Source organism: Streptopelia decaocto (assembly GCF_964273445.1).
Source record: "Streptopelia decaocto genome assembly, chromosome: 3".
NCBI lineage: Eukaryota > Metazoa > Chordata > Aves > Columbiformes > Columbidae > Streptopelia > Streptopelia decaocto.
Window position 1 is genome coordinate 39912016 of NC_138656.1, and position 16778 is coordinate 39928793.

General features: G+C 37.7%; 1 protein-coding gene across 1 annotated transcript in view; it reads right to left on the reverse strand.

Annotated features, from left to right (window-relative positions):
• Positions 1-16778, reverse strand: part of WDR64 (WD repeat domain 64) — a gene marked incomplete at its 5' end in the record, with an annotated part of 60079 nt that overhangs the window by 17366 nt on the left and 25935 nt on the right. Inside the window, 4 exons of the mRNA XM_082048937.1 lie at positions 1818-1987; positions 3279-3402; positions 5309-5457; positions 7579-7705. Coding sequence (XP_081905063.1) covers positions 1818-1987; positions 3279-3402; positions 5309-5457; positions 7579-7705 — 570 coding nt within the window. The remainder of the gene's footprint in view (positions 1-1817; positions 1988-3278; positions 3403-5308; positions 5458-7578; positions 7706-16778) is intronic.

The window sequence follows — 16778 nt, forward strand, 5'->3', positions numbered from 1 at the left end:
TAACTGACTTAATGAAAGAGGAAGGAAAGGATTTCTCCATTCACAAGATAATTATCAGGAAGTGTGTGTTAAAAGGCTGTTTTCTGTGCCAAACTACAAAAACTACTACAAGTATCACCTAGCATATGCCTACACTGCAAACCGAAGTGCCAGCCAGAGATATTCCAGCTCACTTTAAATTATCTGCTCTTATATTAGAAGCTGCCCAGCTGTGGAGTTCAGAGCTTTTGATTTCATTCAGTTTAGCTACTCCCTTAAAGTCAGCTGTCTCTGCAGTTATAGCTGCTTATTTCATCAACATTGCTAGTCTCCAGTTCATATCTATCATACCAGCAAAACTGGTGGTTGTTCCAATTGTGTGAGAAGAAGCCACAGTTCAGTCATGGCCCTTAGTCATTGATTCCTCCCCATCATGCCTAGAGGCTACTGGGAGTTACCTTTTGGTAAATCTTATGATATTAAGTGTAGTAAACAAGAAATACCTTGGGGAAAGGACTAGAAATTGAGAGAACTATAGTGCATTCCTGCAAAGAATGAACTGCTTTTGGGGTGTTATTCAATTTCATCTTGCTAACTACTATATTCAGAGCCTCTTAAAAAGCTAATAATAACAACCTGTATTTCTCATTATCACTGAAGCATTTGTATAAAAAGTAGTTTTGCAATTATGTGAAATAGTATTAATGTTAGATTCATAAAGAGCTGGAGGAGATTCAACTTCTCACCAACCTGTTTGTCAAGGGATACGTTTACATTGCATGAATGATTTAACAATTTCAATAATAACACTGGGGGACTACTGGTGTGATGTAGTACCTCTGAAAAATCTGAATATCAAAAGCAAAATCTGTATAAAATGGCTTTTTATTATCAGGAGGCTCAAAAGTAATAAATTATTTACCAAGATGAGAGCTTGTATGTTTTTTTTTTCCCCCTAAATGTATTATCTGGCTAGTAAAACTTATTTCTTCTCCCCACAACCTTTGTTCCCTTGCACATAGAAGATTTAAAGTACTAGAAGAATTTTGTCGCAAGTAAAACATTCCAATTAGAGGAAAAAAATTCTACAAAAACATGGTTTCTCTGAGAAATGAAACCACAATTATTGTGAGCTCCAAATACATCCTGTTAATTTTAACCAAAGGGAACACGGAGTAGACTCTTAATATCAACCCAAGCAAATCAATCTGACTTATTACTGTCTTTTTTCTTTCTATCAGTTCTTAAGCAGTCTTAATCTAGTAATTTTATTCAAAAAAATAAAAATCCTGTAGCAAAATCTTCTCCGATATTGAAGGGGTTTTTTTCAGGATAAACAGGGCAAACACTGTTTATAATAACAGCAGCAAAATTTTAAAGCTTTTACCTTAAAATCAGGGGTGTCAAATTAATTTTCACCGATGGCCGAATCAGCCTCGTGGTTGCCTTCAAAGGGCTGAGTGTAATTTTAGGACTGTATAAATGTAGCTACTCCTACTACTCCCCTTTGAACGCAACTGTGAGGCTGATGTGGCCCCCAGTGAAAATGAGTTTGACACCTCTGCCTTAAAGAATCTATAACTGCTGAAAGCTTGATCACAAACAGAAAAACAAATGCAAGGAAAGAAATTGTCAGAATGCTGAAAACCAGCAATGGACTAATGAACATATTAACACAGAAAGGCAGAAAATGAATTTTATGACATGCAGAAAGTGGATTGTTCCTCACAGTTTCTAGAAGTTTATCTACTAATTAATGCAAAAGTCCTGGTTTACCTCAAAAATTAGGAGCTACCAAATGAAATTAGAAAACTTTTTAAAAACTATATTTGAAAAACCTGAATCATTTTCATCTTCCCACTCTTCTCCAAAACAAGAAGCGCATGTTGACTTCTCTTAGCCTTCAGATAAACTATCTGCAGCAGACAATGTTCATCTGTGCAGTGCTGGGCCAATGGCAAGGCTTTAACTTCCTGCCCATTTTCGAACTCCCAAATTTTCACTGTTCCTACACATGGATGAGAAAGATATACAAAAGGGAATGAACTTTCAACAATAACCTGTTCTTCAAAGTCAGAAACTTGAGGTGGATCAAACCGGGAAAGGAGAAGAATAAAGAAAATCCAGTTGAAGGTTCAGAGCTAGGTCACTGGTCTTTCAAAAGCTGTAACAATGCAAGTGTTTCTTAGGAAAGCACTCTTAGGGACACAAAACTTACTAGAAAACATCTTCACTACTAGCCCCACCAGTTTTTCTTCTTTTTCCATGTCTGTTTTGTGCTGCAGCCCAGGATAAAAGACCGCTGCCTATCTTACCACTGCTTCTGGACTAACATCATCAGAGAGAAAGCAAGTCTGGGCAGAAGACTTCAGGTTCTGAGCTATCACAAGAAGCAGAGGGACATGGTTGCTGGACTTATCCCACAGAGCTAGTGGGGAAGGGGAGCTACAGAATTAAGTGAAGCAGTTATTACGCAGGACTTCACTTTTGTAAGACTTAGTAGCACTCACCTTCTGTCATGCTTTTAAGATGCATAAAGGGTGCAGTCTCTGCTCCCAAGCATAAAGAAGAAACATTAGCCGGTATGGTGTATGGGAAAGGCTGTCTCCTCTTTATGTGAGGCAGTTTTCATATATGTCATATATTTTGATACTTCCAGTGTGTACTCTTGAACACTTGAATATAAGAAGAATTATTCAGTTGTAAACAGATTACAAAATTATTAAAGTTTGCTGCAGAATTCAGTGTAGTACTTGTGTATTGGAAAGGTCTTGTCACATTACCTAAAAGTGACACAGGCTAAATAACACATGAAAAATTCAGGAAATGTGTAGATATATATATGCTAGTGTTCAGTGCCTGGAGACACTACAAAATTGAGCTTAGATGCTATAAAATACAAAAAACTACTGTTCTCCATCTGCAGCCATTCAGTTACAGATCTGGGTCCTAAGTCCTATGAGGAAATACCTTTTCAGACCAAGCGTTTTGAAGATAGTCTTCCAGAAAGCAATAGGTTAGCAAAGTACCAGAGCCCAAGCACCCCAAAATCACCTTTCTATTAGTCACCTATCAAATAAAACCCAACTAAGACATGACACCCCGCCTCCCACCCTTCACTTTTCCCCAGACTGACAGATATGCATTCCTTTCTGTACATACTTCCTCCCACCTTGGAAGAAAGCCAAAATTAATTATTCTGTCACTGAGACAGTCAAGACAAAGAGTTCTGTCTGGTCATGTAGTATGTCATTTTAAATAAAAGTAACAAAAATGTGGCAATTATTTAATTGCTTTACCATCACATGCCCCAGTAGCAAGATAAACCCCTTTTCTTTCAAAGGCTGCACAGGTCACTTCAATATTCAGCCCATGCGCATCTTCAATCTGATATATTTGATATCCTGTTTCTAGGTCCCAGACCTGAAAAAATAAGATGGTAATTAGTTGTACTGTAACCTCTAAAACTCATCATACAATGTGTTCTACTGTAACTGGAGAAAGACGAATACTTCCAAGAGCACACCCTGTGAAATAGGTTCTCAGTTACAAGAGCACACCACCATGTATTTTTACTGAGCTATTAGTGTAATTTCCCTGAAAATGTCCCTCTCTCTGGAGAAGCCATTCTGGCAAGGGGAGACTGTTTAGTATGCTATAAGAAAAATCCTTGTTAAGTCAGAGAGGCTGTTGTTAAATATAAGGACTTTTTACAGTGCAAAAGCAAATAAATCTAACTAGAAAGAGTGGTTTGAGCTATACTTTCTATGCTGAATATCAAAATGAGTCTTTTCATAAACATTTGTTCCAAAAATGTAGGAACAACTATATCTGATGATTATCTAATCCTTTTAGGAATTGAAACAATGCCTTATAATGAACTACCAGTACAAATTTTAGTCACTGTCATGGAATAGCTCAGATTCAACTGGATTTTATGAATTAGCTACTCATTGTCATGTGCACTGTCTGGATCTGATTTTCTGCAGTATCAAGTGCCCAAAACTAACTTGTAATTGTAATGGTGTTGCAGCCACCAGGGTCTAAGGAAGGCAGGATTTAGAATAAGAAATAACATATTTACCCAGTTTATAAAATGAACAAACTTTTACACAAACAAGCCTTTCTCCACAGGTTTGGCATGCATAACCAGCTGGCCCGGTAAGAGATGCTTCCTTTCCCTATGGATCTTGCCATCTAATCCCATCAACAGTTAATGAAAACTGTAGGTCCTTGGTACCTCTGATGATCATTGTTACACTCTTAATTACATCAGTAATGATTCATTTTATTAATCTGTAGGTTTTCTGACACTTGGATGGCAACTATTTTTTAGTGGTTCAAATGCAAATGATATAGTTAATAGGCAAGTTTAGCCTTTTCATTAATGTTTCAACACAAGTGCTTTTAAGTGATTAAAAGTGTTTACTGGCTATTATATTCAACACTTCTCCCTCACTGTATGACTTGAAATCCTTAAGGCTCAGAACAGTATGCTCTAGGAAATTATTTGAATGAGAAAATGATCTACAGACGGTCAGCAAATTTGCTCCAGAACTGCTAGCCAAAAAGAAGCAGATCAGACAAAAGAATAAAAAGCAAACCAGGAAGATGAAAAGTCAGGTTTTATAGTTTAGGTGCACTGTATGTGCCAATGAAACTTTTTAATTTTAGTGAAGGAATCTTTTTATCTGAGAGAAGTATCTTCTACACAGTCTTATTTTTACAAAGTGACTTTTAAAATGTTTTATACCAGTCCATAGAATGTCTAAAGTACATGCTTATATTCTACTAAGCTGACTGGGACTCAAGCACTTCTTAAACTTTAAAGAGATCCTCATTAGATATGCCTTTTGAAGTGAAGAATAATGTGTAATTGCGCTTGCATGAATTATTGATTGGATCTAAGGTAGATTGGATCCATCGTGGCATTTTACATTTTCCTTTGTAGCTATGAAATAACCAATGGACTTTCACCTCTTTTGCTATACATGCAAGAATCCATTGCAGGAATAGGTGTACTGTACCAAAATACAGCCTAAGGAAATAAAATTGCAACTAAATCACATGCCTCTGAAGCCTTGCTCAATCTGCCTGGTGCTTGCAGTGCAATTATGTTAATGCAGGTCAGGGAGGTAGTTTTCTGACAAAAACAATGATGATGAATCCAATAGTTTATTCGTCATGGCTACCACCTCCCTGGAGAATTTGTGCATGAAAATAGCCTCAAAACCAACACTTTGAATAATTAACAATAATCACTTATCTAATTGCACAGAAACTTATTTGTAATAAAAAAACCTGAGACTTGGTAACAACTTACACTCACCTTCAGTATTGACTCAGAGCAGATAGTGAGAATTTGGTGAAGAGCCATGTTGTAAATCAGAACATTGATTTTTTTCTCATGTGTCTGTGGAAACTGCCTCCTATCTTGTATCACTTGAGTTAGGGGATAAATGTCAATGACAGTTGAACCTGCACAGGGTGAGAGAAGTGAGAATATATGCATTTTATGTACAATACTGGTTATTTTCCTTAGATATAAAAAGATTTTCCAGAAACCATAGAGTTTGAGACCTTCTGAGGAGGATAAGGAATCTTGTCTGTTTCTTGAGAATATCTATTAATTCAGAAAACATTCACACATGCTTCCCACAAAGCACCAGTTAAACAATGGCTGAGCATTTCACTGCTTTAAATGACCACCTGCCCACTTTTGATGAGATTGATACCCTGACTCCTAATCATTAGATGTCATAAATCCTCCAGTCCCAGAGTGGGCTGGCATGGAATGGAATGAACCCAAATAAATAAAGCTCTAATTGGTAGATATATCACTAAAATAAATTATGGTATTTGCTTTCTTAGAGATATAGCAGTTCTATCTGCAGGCAACGATGATGTCTTTCCAGTACCTTCCTCTATACAGCATGGCAGGTCTGAATGGTGTTTTCCAGATACCTTCTAGTGCTCTCAGATCAGAAAGTTTACAAAGACAGAGAGGCAAATGAGGAAGACAAGACAAAAGAAAGGACGAAGCTTTTACGATGCAGGCTCACAAGCCAGACTACACATGCAACCTCCTATTTCAGTTCCAGTATTACTACAGTTCTACCAGCAGAGGAGCATCAGTCAGAAGTGAGTGCGCAGCAAAGGACAAACTTGCCTCATACTTGGCATAAGTCCAGGCATAGAGGCCAGCAGCTTGGAAAAAGGCACAGGAGGAAAGCTGTAGCAATATTCAAATGAAGCGTGAAGGTGAGCTGTGATTTATGGATGATAGTGAACTAACAACGGAAAATCTCCTCTGTAAAGTCAGGTACATAGCAATGAGAATTAATCTGCCTACATATAGCCTCAGTCTCTTGCCCTCTTCAGGGGAAAGGAGACATTAACTTAGTCTTTTAATAGAATCATTTAGAGAGTCCAGGACCAGATTTTTACAGATATTTAGGCACTGATCCAAGCATTGTTTATAAGGGCAAAGTTACGTAATTTAAATTTGAACTGAATTTCCTATCTGTACTCTTAAAAATCTTTAAAAACTAGACTGATTAATAACCTGGGCATTTTAAAAATAAGACCTAGAAGCTAAAGTTTCTTAATGCAATGTTTACCAAATGCCTAAATACCCGTAACAATATGTGGACTCTAGTCCAGTATATATATTTAGGCTACTAAACCAGGTTTATTGGCACAAAGATTCAGCAGAAATTACCAGGTCACTGAAAACAAAGTGTTTCACATTCATCTTCTCAGATCTGACAAGCTTTGTGAGCTTTATGCCTTGTTCCTAACCCAAGGACAGAAAAAGCTGTCTCCAAAGACAATTTGTCTGGTATGTCTCTGGCTTCTATAGCCCCAAAACAGGTTCAAAGCTTTTTTTTTTTTTTCCAGTGATTACATCTCTGGGGCAGAAAAACCCCATCGGTTTCCAGAGTTTCTGCCTTAGATACAGAAGGCTGGCATCCTTAGTGACACTGCAAAGCTCTGGTCCCTCGGAGGTTCCAAGCTCCCTGCTACAGAGACAGGAAAAAGAGTCCAGAAACCTTGGGATGAGTTCCCGCAATATTTCATTTCTGATCAGTTGAACAGTACATCTGTTGACACCACAGATTGTGGGGCTCTCTATAGCTATCGAGTTAAATAAGGAGTTTGAATATGCTTCTGAGGTCTCCACAGAGACTGTACTTTGCTGGTTTGATCTCCAAATGGGAGGAGAGTGCTAAAGGAACAGGGGAAGATCAGCAGCTTAGTAGCTTTCAAGAAGTGACAAGTCTACAGAACAATATCTGTAGTTGAGTTTTTCTAAGGGAGTCTCACCTTGCTTTCAGAGAAGCCTTTCTCATTTTCTCTGGCTCCTGTTGTTAAGTCCCATGCTGCATACTTTCATGAATATTTTTATATTGAAACTAGTACCATATATAACAAGATCAACTTTAAAATGGTCTTCATGTGCAAATACCCCTACCTCCCAGTATTCTGTTCATATCATATACTTTATTCCTGTGCTCAACTTCATTTATATGTAATTGCAAAGGAAATCACATTCTAGGAGAAGAGGGATGCTCTCATACATCACGTGCAGCAACATACCAGTGATAAGTGTGCCATTATTGTTGTCAAATACCATGGCAGAGGCCTCCAGCTCTCCAGGACTCCCTTGATCATCATGGAAGACTTGCAGCAGCGAAAGGGTCTGTAAATCCCACACCCTAAAAATCTAGAGCGAGAGAGAGGGGAGAAAATCTAGTAATGTATCATTATTGGATTTTCAAATAATTTTTGTTTCTATTACAGTAATATTGGAGCTTCCAATGAAAATCACATTGTTAAGCATGGTGCATTCCAAAGTAAGCAAGACAAATATCAACAGTAACATTACATCCATTTTGCTAAGGATAAAAGACACAGAAAGGCTGAGTTTTGTAATCTTGACCCAACAAGTCCACAGAGGAACCAGATCTCCTGAGAACTCGTTCTACTCCTTAATGGCAAGATGATTCCATTGTGTCAGACTTTCCTGTCATGTACAGGTAAATATGGATAGTTTAAAAGCTTGTATTTGGATTGGAAAATCAAATGGTTTGCAACAGTACAAAGATAAATTTCAGAGGATTCAAGAAAAAGGAATTCCTGAAATCTTTGATTGACAGCAGATGCAGGAGCAAATCAGGATCACAACATATTGCAGAAGGTTCATTTTGATGCGTATGTTGTTCTTGTGCTCTCCCTAAGCAAATGCAGCCAATCAGTTAGGGTACTATCCTGTAAGGAGCACTAGATACATTAGATAGATTTGTACTCACTTTAAGTTTCAATGGAAAATACAGCACTTGCTTTAAAATCTAGAACTACTCATCAATAATTGTATAGTAGCAGCACTTATTCATCCTATCTGATCAAAAGCTGTGTTGAACTTCCTGCTAGCCTATGCAAACTGCTCTTAATCCTGCAAGAAATCATTATTTAATTTCTCAGATCCCATACCTTTTAATGTGGTGTATTTCCCTGAAAGATAATCTTACTATGCTTTCAAAAGCTATTCTGTCATCACATCTGCCTTCAATTCTTATTCAGCTGCCAAAACTGTGGTGAGTTTGAGATAAGTATTTATGCAAGTTATTTATATTCACTCAATTGTGTTATTTAAACGTGGGGCTGTGTTTTCAACAGAGATTTTAACACAAAGACACATGTCAGTACAATGCTTCCTATCTACACTGAGAGTGTTGTGGGTATTGACAAAAGTCATTGAATCTTCGGATTAAATGCTCCATAAAAATGTAAGTCCATAAAACACATCAGCACAAACTCATGAAACAGTCAACTGAATTTGATAACTGAGCTGTGTCTGAGACAGAACTACCAGATGAATCATTCTGCTTCCTGTACTAGAGTCCCTGAAGGTCTTCCTCTCTCAGCTGTTTCTTATTCTTAAATTTGTCACTCAGCTGAGATCTCAGTAGCTTTTTTTAGGTGGTCTTGATGCAGTTGGCCGAATTCTAACTTCATAGTCTTGGCCAGGAGGCATGAAGCATCCAGCCTGCCCTGACTGGGGCTGGGCTGCCGCTTCTCTAAAACAGCAATAATTTTGGGAGATTCAATGAGTAAAAAAATAAAAATAAATACTAGGAAAAATCCTAGGGAAATTTGTTGCCATTTCTTTGATTCATCCCAGGATCTCCTGTAATGTGCAAACATTAAGGTCAAGGTAGGCCCAAGCCCAAAGGTGTCTGTAGCAGACAGCTTGGGTGCAGTTTCTTTCATGATATTCCTGAAAACCTGCGTAATTCACTCACAGGTAAAAGCAGCTGTGTTGGTACATTAGCTGGCTATTGTGGAAAGACAGTCCAGTAAGCCTCTTGAAACCCTGCTGAGGATCTGTCCATAACAGATGGGCATTGTAACAGAAAAGACAGTGGAATTGGGACAGCAAGACTGGAAGTTCATTTTGAAATTACTTGTTTTTCTTTCTGACTGATATATTTGATAGCACAATGACTGGCACCTTAGGAAAACTTAAAAGAGATTAGATAGAACAAAGAACATAGAGCTCTGTTTGCCACTTTCATATAATTTCATAAAAATTTTAAGGACATAAGCTACTTGCTAAGACCATTAACAAGTTATGTCCCAGGAAATGACTTACAGCCAGTCTTGTATCAAAAGTGCTAGAAATTACTACCATCTGATGGGTAACTCAAATTCAGCTCAGTCAGGGTGCTACTGACCTAGAAATGCTGGTGAATGGAAAGATAGATTAAATTATCATTAAAGAGATTTGATTTGCAAAGTAATTGCTTTTAGTTCATCTTGCCTAACACCAAGCTAGAAATCTGACAGGAAGAACTCTGAGGAAAAAACAGGAACATGACATTTGTGAACCTCATAAAGAAAACAGCTACAATAAAATTCACTGCTGAATGCTCAGAAAATTCAGCTCCATAATGTTACTCACCTTTTAATAAAAAGTTATTTGAAAACTTGAAACAGATCTGAGAATTACTTTCTCTGCAAATTTGGGTTTAGAGAACTTTAATTCTGCAGAGTACCACTTGTATCTGTCCATTTCATCACATAAAAGCCTTTTTTTTTTTTTTTTTTTTTTAATATATATAACTACTTCAGGAAAAGCTTTTGTTTTACATCTATGAACAGAGAAAGTAAGTGTTTTCCCAAAAGACACACAGCAAATCATAGTCTGAAACATAATCCACAAGTTTTGTCTATTTCAGCTTTTCTCACCACACCCCGTTCCCTTCTTAATTTTGAAATCTATTTATTTTTCAGTTGAACAGAGCATGTGGCCATTATAATTCATAGGCAGTATGCCCTGTCCTTAAAAATGCTTTTGTTAGTGAGGAAGACTTCACTTGTGCCTCTGTTCATGTTACAAAAAGTTCATTGCAATTGCCAGGAATGATTTCTTCCAAGGATACACACTATACAATTAAGAATGAATGTTTGTTACTCTGGATATTATAAAATGCTGAAATATCCCTCTTTTTTTCACTTAAAAGAGGATCTCATCACAGGAAAAACACCATTGCTAAAAAACAAACAAACAAACAAATAGAAGACTGTTCACTGTTTGCAAAACAAAAGTAAGGGAGACAGTAATGGATAGAAGTCATTCAGGTATAACAGAGACACAGATTTTGAGATTATTGGAATATCCATCATTAATCTGATTTTAAAGGAAGTTACAGAGGATCCAGCAAAATTCTGAAAAGGAATGGAAGAAACAGATACATCAACCAGTGTTTAAACAGATCACCTTTGGCACCAGAGAGAAGTTCACACATGAATGTTTCAGAATTTTAAGTAGAAAGAAAGTTCCTCCTGAATATTTTGTTTGTTTTCAGGAAAACTCAAAGGGAAAAGGCTCTAAAGAACTTCTTACTGGGATTAAATTTTCTCTAAGGCAGTACTTGGTCAGAAGAACCATGTCCATCATATTCCTCTGACAGACTTCTGTTTACATTTGAGGAGTTTACTCAGATGTGCAATTTCTAAAGCGTATAAAAAGAGCTCTAGGGAGAAATAGGCAGAGAGAAGGCTTGAAAAAGGAAATCTGATTGAACAGAAAAAATGATGAAACTACTCATCCCACTGAAAGTAAGCCAGGAAAAATAGAAAGAAGAATCGGTGGCAGAAGTCAAGAAAGTTAGGGCAATGTTGCAGGTAGATCTCCAAGCTCAATACTGACATAATCACAATTAGCATGTAGAAACAGCTGCAAGAACTGAAGATCAATCAGAGGTAGGTATCTACGGAGATACTCTAGTCAGGTAAAAGCAATTAGTCACTGAACTGAGAGATAATGAGCTTTCCATTAACGTCACCCAGACCTGTTACCACGTTAGTAAAATTATACAAAACAAAACTGAAGACAGACAATTCCAATAATCTCAAGGACTATTCAGTTTACATTGGTCAACAACTGAAACTTAAATTTGGCAGCTTATTTTATCAAAGCAATGAGAAGATCTTACAGCACAAGAAAATATGAGTAAGACCTTCTTGGAATATTTCTTGCTGCTTGTTCATCTATTAATGCCAGCACCACATGACAAAAATGCAAACACCTAAAGTGACAGCAAAAACATGGACACATCACAGCATTCATGAATCTCTTCCCTTCCTTCTGGCCTTCTTCCTTTTCCAGCCCATGGGCAGGGATGGGGAGATCACACAACCCACTGTTCCACCTGAGTAACTCTACACAAGGCATCACCAGCATGGCTGCGGGATACAGTGTCACTGCTGTTCATCTGCATCAGCACTCACAACTGTGCATGAATTCATGCACAAAGAGCGACAACAAAAGCCATGCTTATTTGGAAATTAGGAAGTGACTGGGGGAGTGGACTTAGGAACATTTTGTTAATAGCAACTTTACTGTGCTGCTTCCTGCAGCAGCCCAACTAACGCCAGGAACCCCTGAAGCCCTCTGAGAACACACTCTTTATGGTGAAATGCTTCTAGACTGCATCTTCTGAAATCACAGAAAATAGATTATATTCAAGCACACAAAACACATTAGAGAGGAGGGGAAGTGTGGAGAGAAGGAGTTTCAATTCTTTTTGGAAATTTCTTTCCTTCTTCCTGATGTTTCCACCTTACAGGAAAAGCTGAGCTATACTTACAGCGACATTATATTTACAACACTGGCTCACATTAAGTGTGTATATTTGCATAAATAAACACTTCTCACTCGACCACCATCTTCCTTGAAGTCCTAAAACTGAGAACATAGAAAGAAGCCTGAACTGTCATTTCTATCAGGTCTAAAGCATATGTTTTATGAGCATGTAAAAACAGCAACACCCCTGTCTTCTACTTTTCTTAATACACACACACAGACAGACACAGAGCAAAAGATTCACCTTACCAACTAAAATGGGAACAACAGAGGGAGACAGAACAAAGATGGCAAATAGGGCAAAACAAAGTTGGTAAATAAATATTTTACACACTCTCAGTACAATAAAGTTCAGGCTTGGGAACATTTATCTGTTGCTGGGTTGTTATGAGGAGGCCACTGTGGAAACCTGCTTTGAATTTAGAAGAAGTGAATAATCTTCTGCCCCTTTCTGTATGTAATTAACTGAGACAGAAAAGGACTAAAGAAGTCCAGGATTTGCTGACCCCCACCCCCCACCAAAAGATGAACCCTTCAAGTTACTGCTAGTTGAGAATAAGAAAGTGAATGTAAAACACTGCTCTAAAGAAAATATCTCAGCAACTCTCAAGAGAAAACAGTAACTTCCTTTTAGCACTTCCAAATTCTCACATCCTGCTGATATGTTTGTAAGTTAAGGAAAATGTGTTTTTTTGAAAAAGACAGACACTTTTCTCAGTTTTACAGAATGGTGATGCTGCAAGTCTTTAAAGCAACTTATGAAAAAACGTTGCACAGGGAAATCCAAAATCCAACCACTTGGAGCAGAAAGAAGTTGCAGTGGCCACAGCATTTGCTGTGGGCATAAGCAGGAAATGTAAGGAACAATTAAAGCTGATTTTCTGATGAAGTGCTTAGTTTAACTACCCATATTTGATTCACTGTTCAACTGTTTCAGGAGGTCATTAAAGGCTCTGTGGTCTAAATGAAAAAAATTACAAACTTATACAGAACATCTGAGCCCTCAAAGACAGAAATCACCAGGCATGAAGTGGAGGTCAAACTGCAGTTCTGCTTGCCGTGTTATTTAATAGAGTAAGTTCTCTGCAGAGAATGCTGTCATGTGTCTTTTGATCCCTGAAAGTGATCCTGCAAAGTACTACAACTCCCTGCAGTTATTAGAAGACTTAGGAACAAATTGATGTCAATGGGTTTATTTGTGAGGCCAAGGCAAGGAGGATTTAGCTCTAATCCCATTAATGCAATGTGGTGCAGCAGATGGTACTATAACTAGTGCCTTATTGAGACAGTAATTTGGTGAAGTTTGAAATTCTGAACATTTCAAATCACTTCCTCCAATAGTACCATTAACCTGGTAGCATATAAAGTTACTTTTCTTCTCCCAGCCATGCAGGAATGCTGGAAAGAATTCAAATGCAATAGTGAGTCTAATTGCCCAACAATGAGGCCGCAGGATATTTACTGGGTGCTATGCAATGACTGAGAGTGTGTAAGGGCTCTGTATGTCTGCCTCTGTATTGCATGCTCAGTGTGCTGACAACAGACGTACCTGACCCAAATGCAAAGATGAAATAACCCCCAACACTTCTGGAGAACTGTTTCAGAAACAGGAAGCTCAAGGTATAGGACAGAGGTGACTGCCCATGACCACCAAGATCAGAAGAGCTCAAAAACCAGTCAGGTTCCTCCTATCGATCTTCAGCCAATCTTAGTATCAGGCTCTCACCTTAGACATAGTGTTTGAAGCAATTTTCAGGTATACAACACTTCATTTACCTTTTGAAGATGTCATTTTTCTTCATTTCTCCATGGGAAAAAAGCAACTAGAAAACTACTGATCTGGAAATTTATTTTTAATATAGCTTAAACCCTAGATCTCAGTTTTTTGGTAGAAGAACTACAGAAATCACCACAGGCTGAATAAAGATCATGCTCTGTTCCATCTTCAGCAAATACAGACTATTTAATACTTTAACCACCGAATACTTGCCCAGAAACAGAACATCTAATGGATCATTCCCTTCATGTATGCTGAGAATACGTGAGGACAATCCATTCATGAAGGAGATTTGGTCATTCTCAGATATACTGAGAAAAACCCTATCATTTTGCAAAGATACAACCATAGCTAAGACAGATATTTTCCTCAAACCCTCTAGCTGCATACTGGTTGTAAGCAAAGCATGTGAACATGTTATACACCATGTAAGCTTAAGAACTAGAGAAGGAAAATGTAAGTATGAGCCCAAAAAGTACATTTTAAATTAGTTCTAATCCCTTTTACTTTTTCACAGAATCACAGAATGGCTGAGGTTGGTAGTGACCTCTGGAGGTCACCTTGTCTAATCTCACTGTTCAAGTGCGGCCATCTGGAGCCAGTTGTCCAGGATCATGTCCAGATGGATTTTGAATTATTGCCAAGGATGGAGACTCCACAACCTCTCTGGGCAACTTGTGCCAGTGCTTGGTCACTTGTCAGGTTTTTCCTGATGTTCAGACAGAACTTCCAATGTTTCAGTGTGTTCCCATTACTTCTACTCCTGTCACTGGGCACCACTTGAAAGTTCCTGGATCCATCTGCTTTATTCCCTTCCTTCTGATATTTATACACATCGCTGAGATGCCACTAAAGTCTTCTCTTCTGCAGACTAATTTTGTAGTTGTTTTCTTTTTTTTTCAGACCCAAAAGACAAAGTAGTTTCAATAATGGAAAATGGGACAGGAAATAAAAGAACATTGGGCAAGTTACATTAAAAGTCTCAAGAAGAATATTCAATGTTCTTGAAGGATTAAGCAATATATAAAAGCAAAATAAATGTCTTTATCTCTGAGAGGAGCAAGTAAACCAAAGAAAATAAGAGCAAAGCAGCAAGGGACTTTCAAAGCACTATCTGATATAGATGTGGCCACATAATTTCTGTGAAGGATCATTGGAGCAGATTTCCCAAATGCGTCTTTTTCAAATTATCTAGATTAAATTTAATATTGTTGATATGCAGTACATTTTAGTAACAGCCCCGATTAGCAATGGTTTGAAATAAATTAAACATGGTGCTTCCAGCTCAGCTGTTCTCATTTTTCGGGAAGAAAAATTACCGTATTATAAATATATCCTTAAAACAATGTCATGTGCTTTCAAAATAGGTTAGATAAACATCCGCACCAACCTACACAGGCATTGATACAATCACTTGCTCTGTTCCAGAAAGGCAAAAGACATTTATGACTTCCCACTGGGATATTGCACAGTCAGTTTGCAGTTAAGTAGTGTCAAAATTCAGCGAGGGAGTATTGATGTGCTTGCATCAAATTGGCTGCATGAGATTTTGAAGAAATTATGAATGGAATGAAACTCTGCCATGCCCCGGAATGGAGATGCGAGAAATCACCCTGTTTATTACACCACTCTCCTGCCACATGTAAATATGTCCATTGCTCTTTTGTTATTAGCTGCCAAAAATGAAATTACTTTTAAAGAGAAAAAGACCGAAGAACATTCCCTTCACTGATTTAAAACAAAGGTTTTGTGTTGTTTACAGATGGTACTGCACAGTGGTATGAACACTGGGAATATACTCCTTACACTAGCCCTATCAATTATTGAACAAAACTGAGATTGTTTTATGCATTAAAGCCTGTAGCCTCAAATCTTGCTCACCTGACTCACTTAAGTGGTCTAATTCAACCACTAATGCTAAGTGTGGGTGTAACCAAGTTCTGCACCAGGATGAGAGAGCTGCACGGAGTTCTTGAAATTCACAATTTAGACACAGCCTGAAATTCTGAGCTATCATAATGCAGACCATGGTGCATAAGAATCTGATTTAAAGAAAATAATCCACATAGTACATGCATTTTACTTTTCAGCAAAGTAGTGTCAACACACAGTGTAGCAATGCTCATGTTAAAACAATTGCCAGTCCAATTCTCTAGTTTATTCCAGGGGTGGATTGCACATTTATCTTAATGAATAAAGGCTAAACAATATTCTGCTGAAGGAATGTAACTCATGGAGTTTCTGCAGTATTTTTAATTCTTGTTTATGTGATTACTGATTTACAGAATTAGAGACTTTCATCTTATTAATCCTTTAGCAGGACTGAGCACGGGTTCACTGCCAACAGAGATTCTTCTTCTACTTAGAAAGGTGGGATTTTTAAGTAGGCTGTCCAAGACAATAAGACCTGCATTTACTAAGGGCTGCCTAAACCCCAGTCCTTTCAGAGTTCTGTCCCACCCTTTTCCTCTATCCCTCCTTCACCACATACACATGGGACTTCTTTGTAGACACAAGTGACCTGCTCAGTAATCTGTACTTTTGGAATAATCTAAGTCACAAAGTTAAGTCACGTGAACAGACTTAGGCAGTGTCAGAGGAGGTCGACTGAAATCCAGTCAGGTCATCCAGCAACAGATGAAAAGCAAGAAGAATAGTCCTCTAAAATAAAGCACATGCATCTTAAAAATATAACTTATGATAACATATGTTTTGCTTCAGCAAAACAGCAAAAAAAAAGAGAAAACTACTTCGATTTTTCTTATGCTAGGCAAATTGGAAAGCAAATTGGTCTCTTTTTTTTTCAGATGGAAATAAATTATGGATTTAACATAATGTTAAAAGTTCCCTGAGAATTTGTACAGTTTTGTA